The 17,453-nt window shown below is 42.2% G+C and overlaps 1 protein-coding gene across 1 annotated transcript in view; it reads right to left on the bottom strand.

Moving 5' to 3' along the window:
• Window positions 1-16,023, bottom strand: part of LOC147596669 (nuclear cap-binding protein subunit 1-like) — a 126,172-nt gene extending 110,149 nt beyond the window's left edge. Inside the window, exons 1-8 of the mRNA XM_086769722.1 lie at window positions 15,987-16,023; window positions 14,387-14,472; window positions 13,512-13,612; window positions 11,815-11,971; window positions 9,572-9,679; window positions 8,550-8,671; window positions 7,997-8,066; window positions 6,025-6,240 (exon numbers count right to left, since the gene is read on the bottom strand). Of these exons, the coding sequence (XP_086625848.1) occupies window positions 6,025-6,240; window positions 7,997-8,066; window positions 8,550-8,671; window positions 9,572-9,679; window positions 11,815-11,971; window positions 13,512-13,612; window positions 14,387-14,472; window positions 15,987-16,023 (897 nt within the window). The remainder of the gene's footprint in view (window positions 1-6,024; window positions 6,241-7,996; window positions 8,067-8,549; window positions 8,672-9,571; window positions 9,680-11,814; window positions 11,972-13,511; window positions 13,613-14,386; window positions 14,473-15,986) is intronic.
• Between the last annotated feature and the right edge of the window lie 1,430 nt (window positions 16,024-17,453).

Raw genomic sequence — 17,453 nt, 5'->3', positions numbered from 1 at the left:
GTATGGCTTTCGCTTCTGCTAACTGACTTGATTCTCCTTGGCCTTCAGCAGCTTCTGCAACTTCTTGTGTGGGACTCCACACAGCAGCTTTCTACCTTCAATGTTTTCCTACAATACGACGGGACCCGTTGGGGATGACAAGTATCAGAAGCCATGGGAATGAGAAACAAGGGACTTTCTGAGAGAAGGAAAACAAGATAAAGGACATCTGGTGGTGGTTGGGCGATCGGAGGGTATATAAGCACATAAGCTGTAACAATAAATGATTTTTGCTTAGCATGCGGTGGGGGTCCGTGACTATGTTCCCACACAAATGGTGCCTGAACAGGGACTTGTTAGAAGTAGTGAAGATTAGAAGATTGTGATTCTGGTGGGAACGCCCGGCTGATTGGTAGGAAGCCTGTGCAGCAAATTCATTACCTCGAGGAAGGGAGGTAAGCGGCCGGGAACGAGGGGGAGCGCTGCTCCAGAAAAAAAAACCTAGCCGAACTGGGGAAGTCTGTGCAGTATCCGTTACCTCGACTAAGGGAGGTAACACGGCTAGGAATGACGAGAAGCACTGCTTCAAAGGAACATAAATCAATTTTAATGATTCTAACAGAAGTGTTAGAGGAACAGAACTGTGTTATTAATAACATTGACCTGAAGAGCTTCTTGATTTGGGTGTCTGTTCACGTATCAGACGCGAACACCTCTAATATATATACGGTGGGCACCTGGGACAGTCTAAGTGTTGAACTATGGGACTGTGCAACATGGGGTGACAATGCTGCTCAAAAGTTATTACCGGCGTGGCGTGTAATGTTTGAAGCCTTAAAGAATCACACGCAGAAAGGGGATCCGACAGCACCCGTTACCCCATCCGCTCCTCCGCCCGTGGAAACAAAGACTAACGGTGAGCCAGAAAATCCCTTTGATCCAGGTCCCATAGATCTGGAAAAGGAGCCTTCAGTCTTTGGAGCTTCCTTGTTATAGAGGTGGCGTGTTTGTGTGTGTGTCCTTTGTGTTGATGGTGTCATATTTTTTCTTGTGTGTTTGTGTGTCCTTTGTGTCAACAGTGTCATATTTTTGTTACTGTTCAGAGTTGTTGGTGTGGACGTAAGCTTATTCCAGCTGATCTATATTTGTGCTATAGCTGAGTGTTCTGGTGTGTGCGGTGTCGCAAGTCGACCCTGTTACAACAAGTGATACATCCAGGTTGATATTGTTGCCATGCCAGGCGCAGCATTAAGTTATAAGATGTTTAAGCAGAAACAGACAAGCAATGTGAACAGACAAATTAGTGGATTATAGTCCGGAGCAAATTAAAAGTTTCCTAGACAGATATAAGCAATCTGTGTGTCTATGTATAAGCATGAAGTAGATGGTATGGAATAAGGGGTGAATACTGTCCTGATTTCGGCAGGGATGGAGTTAAGTTTCCTCTCAGAAGCTTTGGATTTTGTATGTGAAGAATGTTGATAAGAATGCTCTGATGATAAGAGTTGTTGTTAAGGAGACCAAGGACGCTGTCCTGCTTTCCAAGTCTCATTAACGTGCAGGAAGCTGGGCCAAAGACAGAGTATGGGTCATTTGAACATTGGGTGGTGAGAAATTGTACATTGTTCATTTTGTATATATTAATGTTCTTATATTTTGTTATTATTGTTGTTATTAAGAAGCCACGGGAATGAGAAACAAGAAGCCATGGGAATGAGAAACAAGGGACTTTCTGAGAGAAGGAAAACAAGATAAAGGACATCTGGTGGTGGTTAGGCAATCGGAGGGTATATAAGCACATAAGCTGTAACAATAAATGATTTTCACTTAGCGTGCAGTGGGGGTCCATGACTACGTTCCCACAGGGACCCATCAGTGAACAGGACGTATGGTTTCTCATTTTCTGGCAGATTATTATATAGTGGAGCCTCTTCAGCACACATCAGCTCTTCCTCTGGTGGCATTCCAAAGTCTTTGCCTTCTGGACAGTCAGTGATCACTTCCAAGATCCCTGGGCAATTGGGGTTTCCTATTTGAGCCCACTGTGTGATCAGTGCAACCCCCTTGCTCCATGTAGCATCGGTTGCATGATGTGTAGAGGGGACCTTCCCTTTGCACATCCAGCCCAGCACTGGCAGTCGGGGTGCCAGGAGGAGCTGTGCTTCAGTACCAATCAATTCTGAAGCAGCTCGAACTCCTTGATATGCTGCCAGTATTTCTTTTTCGGTTGGAGTATAGTGGGCCTCGGATCCTCTATACCCCCAGCTCCAAAAGCCTAGAGGTCAACCTCGAGTCTTGGCAAACCCAGCTTTCAGAAGGATTTGGATTATTTTACACTCTTTCTCAAAAACTTCTGCTGTGTTGCCCCACACAATGATGTCATCAATGTATTGCAGATGTTCTGGAGCTCCACCCTTTCCCAGTGCAGTCTGGATCAGCCCATGGCAAATGGTGAGGCTGTGTTTCCACCCTGGGGCAGTCGATTCCAGGTGTACTGGACACCCCTCCAAGTGAAAGCAAACTGCAGCCTGCATTCTGCTGCTAAAGGGATGGAGAAGAACGCACTGGCGATATCAATGGTGGCATGCCACTTGGCTGCCTTGGACTCCAGTTCATATTGAAGTTCTAGCATGTCTGGCATGGCAGCACTCAGCAGTGGTATAACCTCAGTGAGGCCACGATAGTCCACTGTTAAACTCCACTCTCCACTAGGTTTTCGCACTGGCCATATAGGACTGTTAAAGGGTAAGTAGGACTTGCTGATCACTCCCTGGCTCTCCAGTCAACAAATCACCTTGTGGATGGGGATCAGGGAGTTTCGGTTGGTAGGATATTGTTGCCATTGCACTGTTGTGGTAGCAATCAGCACCTGTTGTTCTTCAACCCTCAGCAACCCCACAACAGAAGGATCCTCCAAGAGACCAGGCAAGGTGGACATCTGTATGATCTCCTCCATCTCCAAAGCACCTACACCAAAAGCCCACTGATACCCTTCTGGGTCCTTGAAATACCCACTCCTGAGGTAATCTATACCAAGAATGCGCAGAGCATCTGTGCCAGTCACAATAGGGTGCTTTTGCTACTCATTCCCTGTTAGACTCATTTCAGTCTCCAGTACAGTTAGCTGTTGGGAACCTCCTGTCACTCCAGAAATACAAATGGGTTCTGCCCCTTTATAGCTTGATTGTATTCGGGTACACTGCACCAGTATCCACTAGAGCTTTGTACTCTTGTGGATCTGATGTGCCAGGCCATCGGATCCACACAGTCCAATAAACTCTGTTGTCCCTCTCCTCCACCTGGCTGGAGACAGGGCCTCTCTAATCCTGGCCACAGTATTCATTGTTCATTTATTTTAAATATGCATCAGAGGTCCCTTCAAGAGGGTCAGAACTAAGGCTATTCCTTCTACTCTGCCTATTGGAGACTGGTGCAGCAATTTTCCAGGGAGAACATTCATTTGCAATTGTTTTTCCTTGCAACTTATGTACCCATGTCCCTAGGGCCAAGGTAGGCTTCCCATCCCACTCCCTCATGTCCTCTCCTTGGTCACGCAAGGTACACCACAGGGTACTTCGCTGCGTTTACAGTCTCTCTTGAGCAGGGGAATATTTACTTTTGATAGCTGAAATACTGGCCCCTACCGGTGGGGAATGGGATGTATCCTCTTTGAATTGCTGGAACTCCCAAAACAGTTTCTCCACAGCCAAGACACTGGCCCGTAGGGAGGAAGGCAGACTTTCTTCATGCTGCCAGAGTTGGCCAGCCAGTTCATCCACTGTTTGTTCCTCTCCATCTTTCCAGGTCATAACCCTCAATGAGTTGGCATATGACAGTGGAGTGCTTCAAACAAACTTCCGCCACATGAGTTGTGTGCACTTGACTCTATCTGGATCCTTAGATAACTGCTCATTGTCCAGGTCATCATAAATGACCTCCAGCACAGCTAATTCCCTCAGGTACTGGATACCCCTTGCCTGGGTGACATATTAAGTCTTCCTTGAAAAGATACCAGAGGCTGAGGGCTGGTGTCCCTTTTTCCAATTGCTTTGCCAATGCCCCCTTCTCTGGAAATGGATCCCAGCTGCCTAGCTTCTCTGCCCTCTAATTCCAGGCTACTGGCCTCCTGCTCCCTGTTAGAAGCTTCTTCATCCCTTAGTAAACAAGCTGACTTCCACTTCCAAGTGTTCTTCTTGTGTACAGGGGCAACTGATACCAGCACAGGTTCATTCTCTGATTCAGCTGCAGTGCCTGTTGCTGAGGTTTCAGTAGCCACAGTGCCAGTCAGTGTGTTTTCCCTCTCTTCCCCTTGAGGGGGCTGCATAACATTGAGCAGTGCTTGGTAGATACTGGCCAGGGCCCAGCACAGTGCAGTAAGTGGTGCCTCTTCAGAGTAGCCCCAACATTTTTTCCTTCAAATACTCTGTCACTTCATCAGGGTACTTTAGTTGTTCAGGACTAAAATTCAAAACCACGGGAGGTGAAAAGTCCTCCAGACACCTGCCCATGTTCTCCCACATGCCATACCACATATGACTATCCCACCTCAGGGCAGATCTCTGGGGGAGATTCCCAAAAAGTGTTTTCGTAACCCTAAACGAAACTTGGCACACATTCAAGAGACACAGCAATAACATCATGCTGGCCTGACTATCCCCAGGGTATTCAAAGGTCTCAAAAAGTGTTGTAACTGCCCTGGAGGTGAAAGAGCAGGGATATCATCCACATACAGATACCAACTTATCTCTAAGGCCACTGATGTTACCATATCATAAATTGATATTGCATAGTACAACAAAATGATAATTCTCATCATTTTCCCCGATGTGATAAACAGCACCACTGGGAACACATAGTACATGTAAGAGTGTAGATAACAACATGACCAACCACTGCAACATCCTGACCAGCAACTAATAACCAATACAATAAGTGGGTATAACAAATCTTGTTTCAAGCCCCTCAAGTCAGATCTGTGGTTACCTCAACCCTTCATGCCCCACGTTGGGCGCTAAAAAATAACTGTTGTAGCTTAGCCCCGATTGGGACCAGACTACGCAGTCTCTCACTCACTCCCCTCACCCTCCAGTGGGACGGGGAGGAGAATTGGTAAAGAAAAGAAGGCAAAACTCATGGGTTAATATAAAAAAAAACCAAACAAACAGTTTAAGAGAACAACAGAGGAAAATAAAACAGAGATGGAAAACAAACAATCAAAAAAACCCAATAACAGAAAATACTGAAGCAGGAAATTTACAATACAATAGCTCACAGTGAATCCTGATGCCCAGGACACCAGGTCAATCACTATATTCCATGATTTATATCAACTCATTTGAACAGATAGGTAGAGGACAGTCTTTGTAGTTGTACCTTCAAGCCCTATGCTGGGCACCAAAATAACTGTCATAGTTTAGCCCCACTCAGGACCAAGCTACGCAGTCTCTCTCTCACTCCCCCCACCCTCCGAGAGAATAGGGAGAGATAACATAAGGAAAAAGGCTCGAGGTTTGAGATAAGGACAGGGAGAGATCCTTAAAGTTACCATTACAGGCAAAACAGACTCGACTTGGGGAAAACTATTTAGAACAAGATAACTTCCCCCTCCATCCCTCACTCTTCCTGGGCTTAAACTTAATGTCAATTATCTCTACCTCCTGCTGCCACCATAGACCCCCCTCACTAAACGAAGCCAACACAAATGTATAAAGTTCCTATAAGCAGCTAGGCTGAGGAAACACAAACCACCATCCTCAGAGAAGGCAAGGCTGCTACCCAAACACAGTTATATTTTAGACATTACATAATCCATTCAAGAAATATCCTTAATGAAAACATCTGAAAAATCATTTACGAAATGTTAAACTCAATAATCTACCTGTCAGCATTAACTCTATCATCTAGTTAATCTCCTCAGCAGTATCAGAATGTAATTACTGCTGACTTTCACTGATAACCATTCTGGGAGAGGCGATACTGCATCTTGACCAGCACTCCCTTGCAACCCCCTATTGCACATTCAGTTCCACCCCAACAAATACATACCTCTGGGTCATCTGTGTAGTCAAACATCCGAAAAATAACCCTTGGCACTGGGTACACTGAATCTTCAGTGTGAGGCGGTGGAGTGAATGGAGGCAGGTTATGCTGCAATGCTTCACAAAGAATACTGTCAAAGGCAAGGTAAGGCCTCAGAATGTGTCTTTCTTGCCAATGGTCTTTTTTCAACTTCTGAATCTGGGCCCAAAGGCAGTCTAAGTACTGAAGGAAAAGACATGAAATATCAGATATGCTGAATTTTATAAATGAACTTGTAGCATCTTGTAATGTATGGACTATCAAACATTTAGGTAAATTCCTTATTGTGTTCAGAAAAAAAACCCCAAGTAACTACTTAAATTGCTTATTAGAAGCCATCTAGTGATTCCGTAAACCAAGAGACAACTTAATGACTCTGAACAGCAATCTTGCTCCTAATTTCACACGTTAAAGGCATCTGTCATTTTACTAGTAAAATAAACATCAGGAGTCCAAATGTGACACACAAATTCACTGCATCAATATTAATTCCGTCAATATTTATTCCACCTACAAGAAGATCCACATTATTTCAATATTACAATTAAAGATTTAAATACAGTCTAAGGAATACCAAATTGGGAGGAGTGGTTGGAGAGTAGGGCTGATGAGGGACCTGGACACGCTGGAGAAATGTACTGACAGGAACTTCATGCAATTCAACAAAGGCAAATGCCAAACCCTACACCTGGGGAGGAACAACCCTAGGCACCAGTATATCCTGGGGGTTGACTAGCCAGAAAGCAGCTTTGCAGAAAAGGACCTGGGGGTCCTGGTGAACAAGTTAAATGTGAGCCAGCAGTGTGCCCTTGCAGCAAAGCAAGCCAATCATATTCTGAGCTTTATCAGCAAGACTGTAGCCAGCAGGTCAAGGGAAGTGATCCCTCTATTCCCTTACTCTACTTGTAAAGCCACATCTGAAGTGCTGTGTCCAGTATTGGGCTCCTCAGTACAAGGCAAACATTGATATATACTGGATTGAGTCTAGTGGAGAAAAAAGTAAAAGTTCAATAAAAAGGAAAAACACCTCATATCAGCCATCTCTCGTAGTTTAGCCCCAGCTGGCAACTAAGTACCACATGGCCACTAGCTCACTCTTCCCCCTCAGTGGGATGGGGAGAAGAATCAGGAAAAAGAAAGGCAAAACTCATGGGTTGGGATAAAAACAGTTTAACAAGACAGCAAAAGAAGAGAAAACAAACAAAAAAAAACAATAACAAAAATGGAATCTACTAAGCATGTGATTCACTGTACAATTGCTCACCACCCGGAGACCCCCTCTCCCTCCATCATTGTCCCCACTTTATATACTGAGTTTGACATCATATGGTATGGAATATCCCTTTGGCCAGTTTGGGTCAGCTATCCTGGCTGTGTCCCCTCCCAGCTTCTTGTGAAAATTAACTCTATCCCAACCGGAACCAGGACACCACTTCTCCCCTCTAATACTTTTGGTTTAATTATGAAAGAGGGTGCAATTAGTGCTGTATAACATTTGCGTGTATCTGTTTAACACTTTCTAGAGCTGTAAAAAGCAAAGTCACTGCAGGAAGAATGCTCTAAAGGTTTTCTTTTTGCAGAAGGGAAACATTTTAATGGGTAAATTACACCTCCCTTCTCCAAAAGGTACTTTCAGTACAGAGCCTTGTAACCCCATTTCCCCAGAATATTGTGTTCAGTGACCATTCCTCATTTATCAACATTTCCTAAAGGGGACTGTCACCAAACAACAAAATACTCTCCCACTCACCCAATGCAGCTCTAAGTTTTAGCCGAAGACTTAGAAGAGAACGTCTTACCTAGAATCCATTTGGAATAAAGACACATGGGAGGATGATTCTTAAAGCACCTTTAATTTTAAATTTCCAAAGAACACTTCAGCCACATAATTCTTTTAAAGCATCCTTTAAACAGTACAAAATAAATAAAGCCTACTTGCCTCTTCTTGTGGATGTGGTTTATCAGCAGTCCAAACTTGTAACATGGGTACATGAATCTTCTGGCGATGCCTGTTTATAGAGGAAAGAAAATCTAACACTTAAAAAGCTGATCTAAGAAAGCAATGTTTTCTTATTGTGAGTGTACTACTATTTGGTCCATTGAGCTGATGAGGTCTGCAGTAGTATAAAAACAGGTTTGTGAACATTTAAATTATCACTAAGAACTAGTCTCAATGGCAATGTTAACTCAAATCACTTAAAGAAAAAGACATACACACAGACAGACAGACACAGATGACCAGCAGCCTAGTCATAACAATGCAGACACATGCATCAAGAAAGTATTACCTTCAACATACACAGAAGATGAGAGTGATACTTAAGTCATTTAGATTAATAAACCTCTCCATCTATTTTATTTTTCAGGGTCTTTTCCTCACAGTTGTTTGGGTCTAAGAATTTAGAGTATTTCTAAATTAACAATAATCAAAGCTATTTATCCATACTTGAACAGATACCAGAAAGAGTATATTTTTACTGGTTATAGCTTACTTCAGATAGCTTTCTGTGTAGGACAAGAGGCGATCTATTTCAGCATCTTTCTTCTCATACAGCTCCTTTCCAACCCAAGGCAAAGATGACAGAAATGCAAACACATACCAGTCACATCTTACCTACAGGAAACAAATTAAGAAGAAATTTCTTTGACAAATGTATTGAATTTGTCTCAATGCAAAGAGTAGCAGGAGTATTTAAGGGGGTGTAGAGATCAACTCCGGTTAAATCAGCAATCAATACTTGGGATTACAACTGTGTGTCAGTTCAAGTTCCTGAAGACATGTGAAGAGGCTGTTTAAAAACAGGAACGTATAATTCAAGAGGCAGACATTTAGACATACAGTATATTTGGAGATGCACACAAAAGCCCTTCTACAGAGCCTCTTTACTTAAATCATTCAAAGTTACCAATGCCAAGTTTCCTAAAGAATTTATTTTAAAACTCTTAACAAAGAAAAAAAGTGAAATTGAAGTTGACCTAAGCTATCAGCATTCTGATTTAATAATTGACCCTTCCATAAAGTAGGCATATGCAACCCATAAGGTGCATCACTGTTATAGTGACCTTAACGTGGTCTACAAATTCTTTAGGCTACTGCAATGCACTCATCAGCAAAGAAAGAGCTAAACCCAATTCCCATAGTCCATGGTCTGATAGCTGGATTGGCAGCCAAGGAAAAAAAAAATATTCTTACCTGAAAGATGTTATATTTTATTTGGAACATGACATGCACACATAAGAGAACAAATATTACTTTTAGAATCTTTCTGCAAACTAACTATATATTACAACTGTTTAATAAACTTGGCAAAATATACTTCTATACTTGCCAGAAGTAAAGGAAAATAAATTTACTTGAGTTTCCTCACTATAGAAGACTTAACTATTTCACTGTATACACATATTGTCTAACTCACAGGATCCTTTTATTCATACCAAGAAAATGTTTTATTCATGATAAAGTGAAATTGTGTAAAAATAGCACAACACTTGAGATGGCAGTTACTATGCTTACTTGCGGTATATCTTCCTCCTGTGTCACACTCACAAAGTTCTCAAACATTGCTACCATTGAAGGTGCAGCTATTACGTGACAATTCACAAGATCAGACAGAAAACGAATCTATTGAACAACAAAAAATGTTATTTTATTAGTTTTTTAAATGAATACTCTTGCATTCAGCTACACAAAAATAAATAAGCATTAATTCATCTTCAAAGAGGTGGGAGGGAAAGGGATGGACACACAGGGGGAGGGGGAAGAGGGCACAACATAGAGGGGGAAAATGGATGGAACACAGTGACAGCTGGAGAAAGAAGTGAGAGGGAGACATAGGGCACAAGCCAGAATATGTAACAGGGTGGGAGCATGAGAAGCAGCAACAAGAACGCACAAGCCAAAATGCATGAGCTAGAGTGCATGACAAGGTGGGAGCTCAAGAAAGAATTAACGGTTGACAGCTGAAGAAAGAACAAGTGAGACACAGAGAATGCAATTCAGTGCATGATAGTTAGAGCACATCACAAGGAGGGAACTGGAGAAAGCAGGAGCAAGAGAACAAGCCAGAGGGCATGATGAGAAGCTCAACATGAGCCAACAATGTGCACTTGCAGCCCAGAAGGCCAACCGCATCCTGGGCTGCATCAAGAGGAGTGTGGCCAGCAGGTCGAGGGAGGTGATTCTGCCCCTCTACTCTGCTCTGGTGAGACCCCACCTGGAGTCCTGTGTCCAGCTCTGGAGCCCCCCAACACAAGAAGGACATGGACCAGTTGAAGAGGGTCCAGAGGAGGGCCATGAAGATGATCAGAGGGCTGGAGCACCTCTCTTATGAGGACAGGCTGAGAGAAGTTGGGACTGTTCAGCCTGGAGAAGAGGAGGCTCCGGGGAGACCTTATAGCGGTCTTCCAGTACCTCAAGGGGGCCTACAAGAAAGATGGGGAGAAACTCTTCAGTAGGGCCATTGTGACAGGACAAGGGGTAATGGTTTTAAAATAGAGGGGGGTAGATTTAGATTAGATATTAGGAAGAAATTTTTTACAATGAGGGTTGTAGAACACTGGAACAGGTTGCCCAGAGAGGTGGTGGAAGCCCCATCCCTGGAAACATTCAAGGCCAGGTTGGACGGGGCTCTGAGCAACCTGATCTGGTTGGAGATGTCCCTGCTCCTTGCAGGGGGGTTGGACTAGATGACCTTTGAAGGTCCCTTCCAACCCTAACCATTCTATGAGCCTAAGAATGAGTGAGACATGAGTCATGAGCCAGAGCACATTATAGGGTGGTAGCTGGAGAAAGAACAAGCAAGAGAGTGAGACACAGGGCACAAGTCAGAGAAAGAAACAGCCAGTGAGACGTGGGGCAGGGGCTGGAAAGAGCATGCATGAGACACAGGGCAGGGTCCTTCGACTGAGAGCGCATGACGGGGCAGGGGCAGGGGCGAGAGTAAGAGAGAGACAGACATGGGGAGAGGGCAAGAGGTAGGGCAGGGGAGTTGCTGGGGGTGAGAGAGACAGAGTAACACACACACAGTATGCAAGACTGAAGATGGGAATTCACTTTTTGCATGTATCCAGAAAGAATAACAGTACACATCAGTGTTAAATCAGTATGCTGCTCATACATGACTTTTATGGAAAATAAATTTCTATGGTCACTTATCCATAACTTGAACTAGTTTCATACAGACAGACCCTTAAAACCACTGCTATTGTCAGGTTTTAACAAGGCACCAAACTAATGGTATACTGCTAATCAAATGGAAGTTGTTTCAAAAGGAGCCAGCACTGAAAATTACCCACTTGGTCTTCATTATTCACAAGCAGGATGAGCGAACAGGACTGATTACAGTCATCCAATATAACCTATCCACTTGGGAATAAGCTGACCCAACAGAAGCAGTATTTGTCTCTGAGCACAGTAGAAATTAATGGCTTTCATTCACCTTCTAGATTCTCCTGTAGATCAAACTGGGGGGGGGGGGGAGAAAACCTCTGATTTCTGGAGAGTTAATTTGTCTGTGGGAAATTTCACACATAGTTTGGAGGTCAGTTTTGCAATCATAACCTAATTTTTCATCTCCTTAGGAAGGAATACCACGTACTTTCCCCTGGCACATCTATGGAACTGGATGCCAGAAAAGATCATGTTGCATAGAGAAAACCTCCAGCCCCTCTGAATGTCAAAAGGAAGAGTAAGTAATATTGGGTGGAGACAGGGAGAGGAAGACTAAGGGAAAAAGAGATGTGAAAGATTCCACTTACTAAGTACTCAGCTTCATTATACATGTTGACTTTCAAACATTCTTTGAGCTGACGAATCATGGCTTCTACAAATTCCCCACCAAAGTTGTAGTTCCTGGCATTCAGCAGCCCAACTAATGTTGTGTAAATGGTAAGCTTTTCTGGTAATAGACGTGCACTGATTTAAATGAAGAAAAACAAGCATTTTGTTAGATGTTAATTTATCACATGCCAACCGCTGCATTTACATAGCATCTTTGAATCTGCTTTGTATAGGTTACGCTTCTCTTGTGTTTAAGCAAGGTAAACTGCTAACCTGACATTAGTTATCTGTCCTGTGGACAAAAGATTACAGAACATCCTTTTTAGGACTATAATCCTTTAGGAATATACACACTACTTTTAACTACATTTCAATATATTTTCTCTTTAATTATTTTTAACTCACAGGTTCTAAAACCTATAGCAACTACACTTTAAGACATTTTCAGCTGCAATCTCCAACTCAGCAAAACTTTCAACCTGGACAAAAGCTGTTACTGAAGCAAAGGGCATAAGGTATCAGACTGGAATGACATTTGACAAAAGCTTCTAGTAATATAATTTTAAATATTGCCAAAATATATAATTTAACAGAGTTTTGAAAGTATCAGTCATTTTTTAAAACATCTGTTAATTAAATATATATAGATTAGAAACCATTCTGAATATTCTGCTTCATTTTCCAGTGTTTTACATATGGGAATATGGTTGAATAATACCATTTAAGACAACTTTTTCAGTGTAGCATAAGTTAGTCATTCTATTATACTAAAACAGCAAGATTACACAAGAGATGTAAACATTTTACACCACTTAAAAGTTAAATTTGATTGTAAGTATCTCACACTTAAGTAAGCAATTTTCAGTATAAGGTCTTAAAGAAACAGACAGGTTAGGTCCTATTGTAACTACTTATTTTCTTCAAACGTTTTGTAACTCCATGCCTTCAAAGGCATTCAGCTGTTGTGGGAAACAGATGTACTGTTTGACTTATGTTTATGAACAGTTCTGCAAAATGGATTTAAAGTTTCCTTACAGCTATAGCACAAGCTGGCACTGAAACACCCTCCCCCACCCCCAAAATCTGGTATACTATTGCAGACCCCAGGCAATTCCCTCCTGGGACATATCCCCAGTGGCCCAACAGACAAAGCAACTCTGTTCCAGTGCTTTGCTAGGGAGAGGAAGGAGTGCTGCTAGCCAAGAGGGGAAGCCTACCTCTGGCCCCTTCATCTCTCCACTACTAGAGGGTAGGTTCATGGAGAGAGGAGCACCTCAGCCCCTAAAAAGGGGAATAGGAAAAGTAGGAATACACAAATAAGAACTGGCACCCAATAAATTTTTGTATTCCTTAGTGCCTGTTCAATTCAGAAACAAGATACTACCCATATATTCCCCATGGCAACAAGAAAGCAGCTCCGGTATCTACTCTGCTTATGACATTGTGCACACATTTCAAGTGAGAGTACTGTACATGGATATTTTCCTTGATTTATGCCTAAGTCAATAGACTAAGCTTCTCCTCAGATTTCTTTTGCCTGGAGTAAGACAAATCCTAAGCAATAACAGTATTTAAGAACTAAAAGCTGTTGATAGCATTTAAAGTACTTCAAATATTTAAACTTTTCTATTTAGCATAGATAACAGAGCACCTCCCAAATATTCTGCATACATACACAGTACAAAGAATTCTTAATATCTTGCTTTTATAGTTTGGTAGATCAGCTTCCAAGACACCAGCTAGACCCTCCAAGTTGCTCTCCAGAGAGGAAGTACTCTAAGAAAGATAAGAGCGTCTTCTCATCAATCAGGTATATCAACTATCCCCACAGTAACAAGCATAAGACAAGCAAATAGGATAAAACAAAATATTACTTTGCATTTTCTTCCCATTAGAAGTAATGCTTCAAATTCCATTAGGAATTCACAATTTCTATCATTTGCTAGAAATAAGAAGAAAAAATTACTAAGAGGTTCAATTGTGACTTCTCCACAGCAAGGAGCTCTAGTGTTTTCCTAGGAAGTAAAAGTTAACATAGCTTCAGAGGTCTCTCAGTAACTAAATTAAACATTATATTAATGACATCAGGGGAAGTGAAACAACTACATAGCTTGTATGTGGCTTAAATTAATGTATAAGACCCATCATATTTGTTGTTACCCTTTTTTCTATGCCTGTTACAAGCACCAAACCCAGCCAAGTTCCAAGATCAGTTGTGACATTGGTGGGGTTTTGTTGGCATACATCTCATTAGTTTCCCTCTATTCCTTGAAAAAAATGGAAGCAGTGATAAAGTTCAGAATTGGAATGATACCTCTTCAGTAGTTATACGTCAGCATTGTATCACAGGGTTAACATTTAAGAATTTTCTTTTTAAAAACCCAGTTTTGCAGAGGCAAACAATTTTTGAGCTAAGAAGTTTACAATGGATTTTCTTTTTTTTGGACCACTAATGTTCTATTAACACATTAAAACATATAAAACAAAGAAAACAATGTATTATGTTCAAGGACTCTAAGTCACAAAACAATATGGAAATAGTATTTATACCTTCTCTCCCACTCTGCATATTAAAGATTCAAGTCTCTCTTCAATTTCAGATGGCTCAGATGTTCTCCTCCTTTTGTGAGGTTGCCCTGTTTCAATACATTAAATATGTTGTCTGCTGTGGTGGGTTGACCCTGGCCAGCGACCAAGTACGCACACAGCCACTTGCTCACTCCCCCCATCCCCAGCACGATGGGGGAGATAACAGGAAGAGCAACAGTGAGAAAACTCATGGACTGAGATAAAAGACAATTTAATAAGTGAAGAAGAGGGGCAGGAGGGAAACAAGTGATACAAAGGCAGTCACTCACCACCGCCCACCAGATCAATGACTATCCACTCTGAGTGACAACCACCTTGGAAAGACTACCCTGAAGCTTTTATTGCTGAGCATGATGTCATATGGTGTGGAATATCCCTTTGGTCAGTTGGGGTCAGCTGTCCCAGCTGTGTCCTCTCCCAACATCTCATCCACTCCCAGTCTACTTGCTGGAGGGGCAAAGTAGGAAAAAGAAAAGGCCCTGAGACTGTGCAAGCACTGCTCAGCAACAGCTAAAACATTGGTGTGTTATCAACACTGTTTTGGTCACAAATTCAAAGTACAGCACCATATGGGCTGTTATGAAAAAAAGTTAATTCCATTCCAGACTCAGTACACCTGCTTATTCTAAAAGAACTCTCTAGATACTTTTACCATTTCAGCAACATCCTTCTAAGAAAAAAAGTCCTGACAAAGCATTCAAAATTGACCCCATAAACAAGAAAAACAAAAGTATAGCCAAATATGGCTATTACTGATGACCCAATCCATGAAGTAGAAACAGTTAACATTGTAGCTGTCTCAAATTTTATTTTGAAATAATTCTGCATTTCTGCTACAGTATGAGACAGTACACGTGAGATAAACGAAACATACTTTACAGAGTTACCAGTTACTGTCTCTTTTGTTAGTGCTTTATAACATGTTCTTCAGCATATATATATAAAAAAAGATATTAAGAATCTTTGCTTATATTTTTAGGGTTTTTATAAGCTTAGAAAAAACTGCACATCAAAGCAATTAAAAAAAAAAAGTGACATTAAAAACCAGTTTATCTTTGCAATTATAAGCTGAAAGAGCTAGTTACAAAACTGTCCAACTCTCCGTTCACACAGATTTACATTACTAAGAGAAATAGCATTTGCTTCAGTTTCTGAAGTTGGTTGTTCTCCACTCCTCAATGTTTTCTGAAAGTTCTCCATTAAGCCTGTACAAGATGCAAGAACACATCCTTGTGACTACACGTATGCAGAGTTGAGTGCTCTGATCAGTTTACTTTCACTCAGGGCGCTACCTGTATTTGAGGCAGACCAAAGCAACGACTCAGGACAGTCTTTAGCCCCAGTTACATAAGCCAATTCCTTGCACCAGAGCGCCCAACAAGTCCTGACAGAGGACCAGGGTGAGCCGCCACCACCTCGAGCCAAAGGCGAGGCAGCGCCGCGGGGAGGCACCTCAGCCGAGACCTGCCCCTCCCCCAGCCCTAAGGATGACACGGCCCCAAGCGCAGGGCATGCGGAGTCCAGACCCTGGAACTAACTCACTCACTCCATCCATGCTCACCATCGCTCTCGTCGCTGTGCCGCCGCCGCCGCGACATACTAGCACCACCCCTGCGAATAATCTGCGTGTGAAAGAGGAAAAAGCAGGAACGCTATACCCACAGTAGGAAAAGAGAAAGAAGAACACTATGTAAAGACCATACAACAGGGATCAGAATATTTCCCTCTGCTTGCCCCCTCCCTACTTCCTGTTCGTCTCAATCTTCTTCCGGGGTAAAAGAGCAATAGGAAAAGCCTTCTTTTTCGTGACTTCCCGAGACTCTCTGGGAATTAGTATTACTTGTTTCTCTATAGTACAAAGAACTCGGATGATTTCTAAGATGTAAGAAGGAATAGACACAAAGTTAGTGAATTTTCCATTAAATAAAAAAAAGTTGTATTTACTTTCACTTGTGCCTAGTCTCTTTTTGAAGCTGAAAAAGCTAAAATAAGGCAACTCACTTTGAATTTATACAACCAGGTGTTACATATACATGAAGTTTCACAATACACCTATGCATATGCATGACCTATCCCCGCTTCGTATTAAAATTAGTCCCAAGGGGTTATTTCCATAAACTCCTCTCATCTGCGCTTGCGCAGTCCCTCGTGGTGGTGGTCGTCGGGGGGTCGGGGGCGTGGGGATGAAGGCAAGTGACTCCTCTTCATCACCGCTAGTAACCTTTTGTTCTCACGCAGGCGCAGTTATCCCTTGGCTTTTATCCAAGCTGTAGGGTCGGTTTTAGCTGGTTCTTGAAGGAGGCCCCCTAGTCCTTATCAGGAACTGTCTTGTCATGAAGAATTGCAAAACTCCCCACGAAAGGTTTGGCAAATCGTTAAGCAAGTGGTTCAAGCACTATTTATCACCTTAGTATTCACAGCAATAATTAATCAAGGCCATATCTACTAAAATTTCTTTAACCTCTTCTCTCAGTCCCCCCTTTTCTAGAAAATTAGTAAATTCCTTTACTATACCTAATTCTAATACAATGTTTCCCTATCTAGCATTTTCTCAAAATATTTGTTAGATTCAGGTTTCCATCGTAATTGATTCCTCTTCCATTCACTATAGGAATTTCAGGTGCTCTGAAAACACCACAAGCTGCATCGAATTGCTACATAAAGGATTACGGACACAAACCTTAATCCATATTCTACCTTTTCAGTTTAAGCTTTAGGGCTCCCTGAACTTCAGAAGTCCAGAGTTTTCGTGGTGCCTTTTTTACCCTAGTGTGGTGTATCCAGGCATTCTGCTCTCTGATCTTGATAGCTGTAAAGAAGGTGAGGAGTACCTGGTATGGTCCTTCCCACTGTGGTTCCAAGGTTTTTTCTGCAAGAGACTTTACATGTACATAATCTCCAGGTTGGATATCATGCACAGGTTCATCCTGACCTCTTCCCTGGGTTCCAATTACATGCTTTCCAATTCTATTGAGCTGTTTGCTCAATGCCACCATGTAGGAAGTCATAATTTCGTCCCCAATTTGCA

The sequence above is a fragment of the Chlamydotis macqueenii genome, chromosome W, assembly GCF_036417535.1.
Source record: "Chlamydotis macqueenii isolate bChlMac1 chromosome W, bChlMac1.mat, whole genome shotgun sequence".
Lineage (NCBI taxonomy): Eukaryota > Metazoa > Chordata > Aves > Otidiformes > Otididae > Chlamydotis > Chlamydotis macqueenii.
This window is presented reverse-complemented; position numbering and strand designations above follow the sequence as displayed.